At 38.9% G+C, this 11968-nt stretch overlaps 1 protein-coding gene across 1 annotated transcript; it reads right to left on the bottom strand.

Annotated features, from left to right (window-relative positions):
- Nucleotides 1–349: 349 nt before the first annotated feature.
- Nucleotides 350–4359, bottom strand: LOC109478218 (neuropeptide FF receptor 2-like). The gene is made up of 4 exons (XM_019779674.1): nucleotides 4071–4359; nucleotides 3526–3625; nucleotides 2132–2237; nucleotides 350–967 (listed from the first exon to the last, which is right to left on the bottom strand). The coding sequence occupies exons 1-4, from the start codon at nucleotides 4357–4359 to the stop codon at nucleotides 350–352; spliced, it is 1113 nt and encodes a 370-aa protein (XP_019635233.1).
- Between the last annotated feature and the right edge of the window lie 7609 nt (nucleotides 4360–11968).

Genomic DNA, 11968 nt, shown 5'->3' with positions numbered 1-11968 from the left:
TGATTTGGTTTTCTTGACTCGGAATAAATCTTACTTAGCAAAGAATTACAAACTTACGCATTTAAATCAATGACAGTTTTATCCATACCAATCTCCTAATATGTAAGGATCGTTACGTTGTTTACAGTTAACTTTACATTTCTACAGTGTTGTTTAATTGAAGAAGCTACATTATAACGTGGCCTCCTGGGTGATCTGAGACATTCAGTCTAGCCATACGTACAGCTGTAAACTTAAGAGTTCCATACAGGTTGCACATATTCACATACATTGCCACTAACGGTAACAGATAAAAGCAAAGACAGTCCTGAACGCCCCAAGCAGGCGTCAGAGTTCTAAGACAGGTAAGTCAGACGGCTGCCGGTGGGACTTCATTGCCAGCTTTCACCGCTGATTTCAGAGGCCTTTTGCGAGTTGAACGCCTGATAACTGTTCCCTGACTCACCATTCTACTCTGGAAAGCAGACACATTTAATCCCTTCATCATCATCAGAGTCCGGAAGGCTGCTCGAAAGTTCTGATTGAAAAAGCCGTAGATGATCGGGTTGATGGCGCTGTTGAAATAGATCAGCCAATGACATGCTGGATACACGTATATCCAGAGGATGTCTTGCTGATCGGGCAACAGTGATCCGTAATCGTTGATCATGGTGATGACATGGATCGGGAGCCACGACAGCGCGAAGAGCACCACGACCGTGAGCAGCATCTTAATAACCTTCAACTTCCTCTGCAGAGAAACGGCTTTGGCCTCCTCGGTTGCCTTGTCTCCTCCGGGCGTCGGTTTGAACCAGACGGCTAATCCTATCCGAGCGTACAGGTACATGATGACCGTTAGGGGGATGATGAAGCAGCAGATGAACAGAAGAGTGGTGTAGATCTTCCGCCAGAAGGCTGACGTTTCCTGGCACAGAGTCAAGATGACTTGGCCATTCTCCACCCAAGCGTTTTCTCGAATCAACAGCACCTGTAGGGTACATGTATTTAGTGCAATGTAGCATCAAAGCGAGCTATAAACTGTGACATTACGACATTTTAATTTTGAAGTTAGCTACAGCACTGATGTATTGCACATTTGTACTTTTTTAATGGATGGTTGATACGATAAAAGAATGTGCTATCATACGATATAGAATGCACATGCAAAATATCAAGTTACAAACAAGTCCTATAATAGGTCCCCCGAATATGCCACTGATAAAACTACGACGTTTATTTTCGGCGGTATTTTTATCATTGGAGAAAAGGATTAAAGAGTCCCAAGTTCTCCCTTGCCACCAGACGTAAAGTTAGCCCACTAGCCACTGCCAAATTCAAAATACTGCTAAGGGCTAACCGTGATTTCCCTCGATATCATCTAAATCCATACTTTCTTATTGGAGACATAAGGTAAAAATCACCATCATCGATTTCCGTTAAGGTATTTTGCGAATCGTCTGTGAAACATTGAATGGACTATGCAACAATCACGTTAACATTCAGCATTTACTGACTGGCATGCCTCTGCATTAGGCCACAGAAAGTAATTTTTATGGATGACATCAGCACGCGGATTTATTTTCTTCTGGTTTCAGAGAGAAAAAAGAAGAACTTTTGTCAACCTGCCAAATGGGCAACGATGCCTGTTGCCATGCAGGAACGTGGATGGCAGCTGAATATGAAGTGAGGAAACAACACAAAGCTCTGATTTATTGTTTTTCTTTTACTTTGATGCAGTGATGCATTTCCTTTTATATGTGATGTTTACTGAATCGAAACCATTTGTACACTGACTGAAAACTTTTCAGTGATAAATACATGTTGTTATAGATGTCAGTAACATAGCACGATATAGGTATCAGTTCTTATTAAACAAGGTGTATGATGCCAAAATTTGCAAATGTAGGAACCTTTATGTTTTTGGCCCGCCTTGTTTGTTTTTGGCCCTGTCGCATTAGATTTGGAGTCTGCGAAGGTGTGTCATCCATAAAATTTACTTCCTGTGGCCTTAGCATTCAGCACTTACTGACTAGAACGTTTCTGCCATAAGTTTAATTCCTGTGCTCCTTGAATAGAATCACAAAGAGTGATGATTGAAGAGGAATGTATTGATCCAGAGCCAGTGGCAGAGCACAGAAAAATGCATCTCTACCTGTGGGATCATGAGCAGGATAGACAGCATCCAGACTCCAGCGGTGACGTACAGTGTAACTTTGCCTGTGAACGTGTGCGTTGTTGGGTACACAATGGCATAATACCTGCAAAAGATAATAAAGTAACTCTTGAAATCATGAAAGTTGCATCCCTAAATTTTAAAAAATAACAATTTATAAAGGCGAATGGGAGAATGTTTTGGTGTGGCTACAGTTCAATTTTTTTCCAAAACGTTACGTTGTATTATCTTTTAGATCTGTATCAACTGCACATAATAAGTCATAAACTTCTTTACTCAGCCCATACCGATTCAGTCCCCATTTGACCAAGGCGGTCATTCTCGATAGTTTGTAAAAGAAGGTCAGAGATCAAATCTATTGGATCTGTAAAATGCATAGAACTAACGTCAAATGGTATCTTTATGGTATCTCTATCACACCCACTGCTTGGAAAATAATTCCTTAGCCTCAACAGCCGTTTCATGACAATATAAAACAGAGTCACTATAAAGGTTTTATCGTGATTGAGTTTTAGCATGACAAAGTGCGAGCTATATGATTTTGACCGCTTTTAACTTAATCATTTCCTCAAGTGATACATTTTATAGCACTATACATTTTTATATCCATCATAAAAGAATTGCTGTAGTAACTTAATCCTTTTGGGGAGTGGTTAAGAGCTTTATGTGAGTTGCCCGTCAGGAAATGCACTTTAAGGCAGCCATTACCAACCAAACACAATTTGGGCAAGTAGCGCGATAAATTGATGCCTTTTCAAGTTAGATGGAGTTTTAGTCTCCTGACTACATCCCTTTTTGATCATCAATGGTGTGTGTAATTTCATCATGCATTTGAGACTATTGAATGAATCCTCATTTTGTTTTCAAGATGATGATTGAAACGGGTTTGAATATGTTATTAACTCGATGAAAATCACATACGTCAAGACTAAAATGTAGTATTATCCCTTGATGGTACGGTTGATGGTTGATGGTTTTGCAGGAGATTAAATGACGCTCAGCCTATCAGAACAACAAGAGCAACCAAACTTCCTAGTAGAATGCACACGTATTGGGATCAGGCATCAGGCAGAAAATATTCGGGCCCTCTACTAAAGATACAAAGCGTCATCGACATATTCACGGAATTGTCATCAGAGAGACAAATATGCCCTTCACTCCTTGTGTACATTATACTACATAATACACATAGATACATATAGGTGACCGAACTTCAATCACAGACGTTCTCATATTGTAGCTGGCATAATATTTGTCACTTTGTTCAAAACTATACTTTGTGGCTCTTTGAAGCTCTTGGGTTACGATATCTTCAAGGTAACGGAAGACAAGGTAGGTGAAATGCAATAAATATGACAATGACAGGGTCTCACCTGTCTACTGCGATTGCCACAAGCGTGAAGACTGAGGCCAGGACAGACACGACCTGCACCGCCGCCGTCAGCTTACACATCACGTTGCCGAAGGGCCATCCTATCGTGTGGGCACAACTCATATGTTATTTTTAAAGCATTAGATGAAATTAATAGATCATTCTCTTGAAGTTGAATTGAACTGTAGTTTCTAACACAATAACAAAAAATGAGCTTTAGATCTTTGCCACTGAATGGCCAATGCATCGTTGATATTATGGGGATAGGACACGTGATTTTGTGAGCTGTGTTGAAGAAAGTCTATGGCGGTCCCCGTCTGGACTAGTTAGTATCATCTTTTTGTCTTTTGATGGAAAATACATTTCAACGTTGCTTTATGATTATTATTTTCTACTACCAGCATCGATGAACTTTCAATCTATTTTCTTATATATTTTGTTCTTCTAAGGAATAATGAAGCAGATCTTATCATATGAAATTGTAAGGAAATGTCCGACGGAACAGCACACAAGATAAAGCAGTGTGATAAAGATAACGACACCCACCGATTATGATGTTGTCCACGAGTGTAAACGGCATGCAGAAGATGGCTACCAGGATGTCGCTCGCCGCCAGGTTCAGGATGAAGTAATTTGTCACTGTTCGCATCCGAGGAATCTTCGCCACAACAAAGCAAACCAAACTGTTGCCTACCACGCACAACAGGAAGACTACGAAGTATGATATGACCAAAATGACGATGACTGGAACACTCTGTTTTAGAATGGTGCCTGGTATTTCAAAATTGTTGGTCACATTTCCTGCAGATGTTGTATTGTTTTCCGACGTGGCCATCATTAACGTTTTTCAACGATGAAGTGATCCAAGTTAAGAATGGGATCCTATCGATTCGGGGCTTTTAAGAGCTTTCCATAAACAAAGCACCAATAGGGATATTGTAATGTGTGTCTGGATTGAATTCTCTGGGGGGTTGTGATTTTGCCTACCTTGATATTCAACGTGACGAAATATGCAAAATGTGATGGAGGCTTTTGAATATTCTTTTCATTGATTTTCTTACATCAAAGGACGAGCCTTGCTTTTAAAAGCAAATAGTCTCTTAGAAGTGGTCACGACTCATCTTTCAAAGCCAATATCCAGCTGCCAGAATATTTGTAATTCTAGTGGCTTTTAAACTAAACAGCAGTATTACTCCTGACTTTCACCACTTACCATAAACACGAAGTGTACTCTATCAATCCACTACTTAGGGTTTTGAGGCTCTTTGCAGGTGTTTGACGTAGATAACATAACTTAGAAAGCTGAAGTACATGAATGACTTTGCCCAAGAAGAGCTATGGGACCTGAATTATTTTGTATCTTTCACTATGATGATTGATCATGCAGTTTCTATTAGAACTGCTCCAGGCATTGGTGTAAGGAAAATTTATGAGTTTCTTCCTGTCCGTGCAACTTGTAGCTGCTTGGTGAACGTGAACACGTCGGCAGGAGTTTCTGTAATGGTTTCCGCAAGAGAGAACACACAATCCCAAACGGCTTGTGAAGCTAATGGCACCCGGCTATATGACCTGCACAGGGCAGAAAATACAATGGTTTACATTGCGATTCATTGGTAACATGTTATGCAGAAAAACAGTTGTTAGTTTTCTTAGCTCTGTAAATAGCTTCAACAATTTGGAGAATCATAGGAATATAGTACGAGTGCTCTTATAACACAAAGTCAAAGACCTTTATCTAGTGATCCTTTTGATACCATCTTATCTACCTTCATCATGTCTTAAATGGACTGCCAGTAGTAGCACAGGTAAGGCGGTCATCGATACGTCAGACATGTGAGGTTTTCGAGGTTTTGTTCAATAACAATGACAGAGAATAAGGTTCTAATTACTATTAGACTTCTTCCGTTGCATTGCTCTATTATATACAACGTGACAACAGATCGTACAAATGGAAATTCTCACCAAACCAGATCTTGGAGCTCTTGCACGTACGGAAGGATTCAGTTCAAAGCTCAATCAGTGAGGACGCATCAACTCTCTCCGCCAAATCTGCATGACAATAACAAGGATTGTTTTCCCAATGAAAGCAAACAGATGTATTTTCATTTCTTTACCATGGGGAGAGAAGATACAATAATGTTTAGCCAAACGCTTTCTTATTTACCAACTTACTTTTTGCCATAGGCTTTGATGATGTATCACAATGGGGTTTGGGCAGTCGATATTTTATACCACGTTCCACAGTAAACAACACACAGGTCAAACTTAAAGCAGCAAAATGGCAAACTCAAATTTCTGCAAATGGATTAAAGATTCGGGCTGTTACCTGACATAATCCTACTGTAATTGAAAACTGGTAGTAAAAACTGGCTTAATAGCTGTAGTAAAACTTAAATTCTTGACCCTTGAACGAAAAAAGCTCTTATTCCAGGGAACATGTGGGATTTTACAACCGTTCCCTTGTAAATCGTTCTTTGGAGTTATGGAACTCAACTGCTCTCGTTACTTACATCAACACTGTCACTGGCTGACTGATGATATCCACTTATCAGAAATATGTTGACTCGAGATACGTGCTTTCAATCTATATTCAACTTTATCGATCACTATTCTCTCTATTTACAAAGGTTTACACTGTCCATACATTCATTAGTAAAGTTTGTCACATGCATGATGTCTAAAATTATCAAGTAATTATGATAAAACTTTCCTGACTTTCTATATCCCATGCATCCTCATAACTGCGCTAGAAGTATAATTAATACACATAATGAACTAAAGATGAATTTCTATTTCTGATGTCTCCAGGCGCCACATTAATAACATTGCATATAGCAGTAGTCTGTTTATTTCAGTGCCACGCCCTTGTAAGATTAAAGACCAGATTTCCTATGATTTCAAAATGTGTCTGTGTCATCATCTGTGTTATCGCCTATCAGGGAAAATTTATTAAATGCTTCTTTCTTCAATATTTAGTATATATATTCCTTCATAAAGTATTTGTGAGAGCAAAGTTTCAACAAGAAACGGCCGATTGATGGCGCGTTTATGTCGATTATGTGGCAGGTTCACACCCATACGATGAATAAATGCGTCAATGAATCAATCAATTGATGAGGCAAAGAATGGGCGATTCCATACGTGGGCAACAAAGTAATGAGATGCTTTCCAAACGTATCCTTATTACCACCTTATTCTGATAAACTATTTCGTAATGACAACCTAACAGAGGCCTCTATGTACTGTTGTATGAAAATGTACCATGTAATGTTGTTTGTAATTGTCACAGTCAATTCAAAGTTATGCTTTTCAAAAAAAGCTTTTCCCACTTACTGTGCATGACTAATTATAATGGTATGACTAATTATAGAGTATCTAACAAGCCAGAGTCAAATGATATCCCTTGCTGGTGATCATCATCAAAGTGCAATCGTACCCGGGGATTTCCAGGCGTTCTGTATCAATTCACGTGAGATTCTTAACCGAATGAAGAATAGTATTAGTGCCTGGCACACTGGAACAAGCCACCTTGCATGTATGATGTGTTATTATCATTTTTTCAATTCACGTATAACATTCATTAGGGACAGTGCATGACAGCCTTGACATTAATTACCAGATTTATTAAAAAGTAATGCATACTTGATTACAACCTTGGACCATGACGAACATCGTGTTGCATGGCAATTAACCGCGTTTGGTGGAATCTCCTTACTTATTACGCCCCCATGGTGAACCCTTATCAACAAAGAAGGCATTATGGGCAAGGAATTACAATGTATATCAAATATTTTACGACATGTCATGGCATAGTAATGAGACATGCCATTACATGCATCATTCAATCATTCAATGCAGTTTCTAAAGGCTAGGAAACCAGATTTTTCGAAGTCAACGCTCTAGTCACTTATCTACATACGAGTTTAAACAGCACTATCCCAGTGTATATCGACATTCGTGGAGCAAAAATGCCCAAAATTCTTACCATAATCGGTTACTGGAAGGACTCTGGGCTGATTTTTAAGGTAGCGCAGTTTTAAAAGCCCAAAGTATGAAATATTGATTCAAATGTGCTAATGTGAAACAGTATGTGTCAATATCATACAGACTGCCTTATTTAGAATATTTCCAGTTTTGTCGCTCTTTAATTGCATCGGACGCCTTTAAAAGTTAGTCTGCATTTTTTTATTGGAGCCCTGTTTGCTCATATGGCAAGTGCAAGTAAAACATTTAAACTGTTCTGACGCCACAGACGCTAAGTACATGGCGACTTTCATTCCGGTAACCAGGGATCAGGGTACTGCATGAAGATTTATCCTGACCCACTTCTGGCTACTTGAGAACGCTGAACTTCACAACAATAATGCCACACATGGCTACTTCCATGCTGGGCTTCAAACAATTCTATTTTACAGATTATTACAGGATAGAGAAATATGCTGTTTGTTTATGATGTTAGCAAGCGGAATCTAAAACGTTACAATTGTTCAAACACCTGACGCCAGACGCTACATACGTGCAGAACCACTCTCGTACTTACTGGTAATCAGGCATTAGGAGATTAAACATGCTTGATAATGGAGCTTTACTTGCCGCACCTAATTACATTTGGAAGGATATGAATGCCATATGTTCTAAAAATACGTTTGAGACAACCGTTATCACGTGTAAAAGTAGTTATCACGGGTTTCGACTGAAATTGTTTTTTTTTTATAAAAAAATGAGATAGATAGCTGAAGCTCCATGATGTTGAAATCCACTTATACACGGACTCGTGCAATAATTCAGAATTGTGGAGCGTGTCGCCATTGACGAACTGTTCACTATTCCTGGTGATGACTGCGGGTCAATAATTGACTTTTATAGGTCAAGGACATCATCAACACACGCCTGCCCGATAAAACATCTCATAATGGAAAGCGTATGTTAGAGTTCAGAACCTTTGATCCCATTCCCAGCACTGAAAGAACCTTTCCGAGCTCCGCCTATACAAATACCTGATAATTTAGAGTCCTTAAGCAAAGATGAGAGATTGTAAATTCAACTGCCTTTGGCACATCAGGGGCTTCCTGATGATGATGATGATAGATGAGGTAGGCAGGTATTGATCGACAAAAACTTTGCAAGTCCACTTCCAAAGGTCGGATGCTCTGGTAGGTCTATCTATCATATGGGAAAGCGAAGATTGATATGCCTTCCTTTGCATGGGATTAAAAAAGTGACAAGCAGCACATTCAGGTATCCAAAATATAATTGAAGGCGATCGTAATTCTCAGGTAGGATCGATGTATGTAGTCGATAAGCGGCAATGCCTCGCTGTTACTGTCCATGCATCTGACTTTAAGTGATAGATGAGTATGCCAACCTAAGTTCGCGTGCATTTAGATAGGCTGATTGAATAAAATATCATGAATATCAACAGTCCATACCTGGCATTCCTAGCCAGAAGGGCCGAAAAGTACTACTAGTCTTACCCAGATTAAATTATATTCTTTGATTCTAAGTTGGTTTGATATAAGTAGCCAGATTACGTTTGATTCTGTTGATATTTATTCTTCCAAGCAACCAAGAATTCACATGCAAATAAATGTTATGATTACATACATGTAGACATTAGCTGATATAGATAAAACAAACCATTAAACCGTTTCGCAAACTTTGGCACACATAATTGAATTAGGCATAATGATGTTTGCGAGACGGTGCGTCTCGTCTTGGCAAGCAACGGAAGCACGAGGTACGTGTAATAGCAAAGGTGACGTTATCCTTCCGTAAAATAAGAAAAAAGTCAGATGTCAGAGGAGACTTGACCTGACCATTACACTGTCGCCATATCGTCGGCCTCCTTTCTAGAGCTATACGGGTCAAAAGTGACTGACGAACATCATCGTATTCACGAACAGAACAAGGATGTCCCAAGGGGCACTTAGCTTCGATTTCAACAAGTAATAATCTGTATTCGGCCGTGCTGTGGTAAGAATGTGGTTCGTTAACCTGTCCAAGGAGGCACTGGTCTTTTTTCCTGATATGATATTCTACCATCATTTGCAAAAAAAAATACTATTCTTCAATCTTTTCTGAACAAAAACAGCAACTGAGCGACAAAAACACATTAGTCGTTGAAACTAATTTCGTTTTTTGCGTTTTGCATATTTTGTTTTTCAGGCATACTATCACATCATGAATAATATTCAATTTCTAAAGCTATAGGCTATACGAATTGAATTTTAGCCGCTGAACTGTCTACATTTTTGGGGCGCAAGAACACAATATAATAAAAACAGCTAACGGTTAGCCTATATCAGCATATTATGCAGGTTTTGTTTGCTGTAGGTAATATAATACCTTTATCTCGAAAAGAGAATGGTAAAATGGTGAAAAATGAAATAATTGCAAGATTGCAAATTGACCATCAGAACACAAGCGGCACTCGAAAAATGATTTGACACGTTCTTACTCACATAAATTCACATCAAACGCTTGTACGCTACACAGCAAATTAATGTTATGGTTCCATATCATCTTATATATTTTTCAAAATTAACACTATCATTACCACCTAAAGAAACATGGTACGTCGTAGATAACAGCAACAAAAATCTCTGCCATAAATATCTGTATTTACCTCCTACTTACCAGGATAATAGGATCACAGCCTAATTGCACAATGCAACATGATTAGGCTAACGGGTGTCAGGAAATGGTCTTCAATCTAAATTCATGCCTTACAGGCTATTGCCCCATCCCGTTTTGCTAATTCTGCTAACCGCATATTTATGGGTTCACCATACCACGAAGTGGTGAGGTGAAACCATATTGCTTTTTCTGGTGTTTCTTCTCCTTCTCCTTCTCCTTCTCCTTCTCCTCCTCCTTCTTCCCCTGCCATTTTTTAAATGGATTCAGCTTCTTCATTTTAGGGCCTAAGGTCCTGAAATTTGGTATGGAGGTACAGTGGGCAAATACCCCTAGGCGTTTTTTAAATTTTTGTGATACAGGCTTTTAGAATGGTTTTATTTGAGTTTTTTGGCTGTGTTATAGCAAATGTATTACTGTGTTAGTGTGCCATGTTTACCACGTTTGGGTATGAGTCATCACAATGGAATGCAGGGCATCAACCAATAGGCATGCAGCTTTCCTCTATTCTTCTTGCTGATTGGCTATTGGGATTTAACTTGATTAACACCTGCACAGAGCATTTTCATACTGACAGTATGTCTGTATTCAAGTGTTTTGGTAGGTAGTTCAAGCTTTCCTGCTCCAGCATTGGAATGCGGGGCATGAACGTTATTTTTATTTTGAAAATCAACAGTTTGCATTATGCAATTAAAAATCCTAACCAATAAAGTAGGGAATAGCTATCCAGCTGTTGTTTTAGTCGTATGTTACTTCATATTATAGTTATATCAATGTAAATCATTGTTTTCCCTTGTGTTTCTCATTCTTTCCCTGCCATGTCGTAAAATGTGGTGAACCCATCGCTGTATTTGCTCCAAAGCAAATATTGGCCTTTCTAGTTATTAAGCTAATTCTACATGATCTGGAGCAAGGATGCTGTAGGCATCATCTAAAGGTCTTATATAGTGACCCACTGTGTTGAGAAGGAATATCTCTCATTCGCAGTTAAGTGAGGCCCCTTGGCATATCTCATTTACTGGAGATTACATTCTGAAAAACATGTTAGGCCGGGCTTTTAGAGGGTCTGCAAGACGGTTACTGAGATACTGTAGTTAATTGATTTTAGGTATTCCCATCTTCAGACCATTCCAGATTATTCCAGACCATTCCAGATTATTCCAGAGTATTCTCAATTAGGTTGCTATCAGATACACGTAGCTTTGAGATCTGTGCAGCGTAATTGCCTCAAAAATAAACCTTGTCTAGTCCTCTCTTCCTCGCATGTCAATTTGACAGATATGAATCGTTTCGTATCAGTACTTTTAATTCGAGCTGCAGATTCAATGTAGGTTCATTGCCTGAATATGGTAATGACATATCATATCTACGAAGGTAGATTTCACATGTGGAACGGAAGACATTTCAAGCTGAAAAAAGGATCAAATCTACACAAAATTATGTTGCAATATGCGTAACTATTTTAAATTTAGGCATTGTCTGATATTTTCGAAAAGGCTGCTTCCATTTCACCCATGAGAGTGTCTATGTTATATGAGTCGCCTTTCAATGTGACCAATGCTTCAGGCACCTTCCGTAACTTGATCTGCCTTTAATACTTCAGCTTACTAGCAATGTGTAATATCTACTGGCATATTAAAGCACATATGGTAGTAAATTACGTTCTACATACAAGGAAAGGAAGGAGATTTGATACTTCTCATTCAATCTTAGTTTGCATTTTGTTCTCATCAATCTGGGTTTCTATGCAGTTTTGGAGGTAAAACTGCCTCATATAACAGGCAGTACTCGTCTGATATTGCCACCTAGCA

This window comes from Branchiostoma belcheri, unplaced genomic scaffold (genome assembly GCF_001625305.1).
Source record: "Branchiostoma belcheri isolate BF01 breed outbred unplaced genomic scaffold, Haploidv18h27 scaffold43, whole genome shotgun sequence".
Classification (NCBI taxonomy): Eukaryota; Metazoa; Chordata; class Leptocardii; order Amphioxiformes; family Branchiostomatidae; genus Branchiostoma; species Branchiostoma belcheri.
This window is presented reverse-complemented; position numbering and strand designations above follow the sequence as displayed.

Excerpts from the sequence above, each read along its gene's own strand:
- LOC109478218 (XM_019779674.1), bottom strand. The coding sequence starts at position 4,359 with ATGGCCACGTCGGAAAACAATACAACATCTGCAGGAAATGTGACCAAC. Across the intron at positions 2,238-3,525 it reads GTGGCAATCGCAGTAGACAG|GTATTATGCCATTGTGTACC; the intron begins GTGAGACCCTGT and ends TATCTTTTGCAG. Across the intron at positions 968-2,131 it reads TCCTGCTCATGATCCCACAG|GTGCTGTTGATTCGAGAAAA; the intron begins GTAGAGATGCAT and ends TGTACCCTACAG.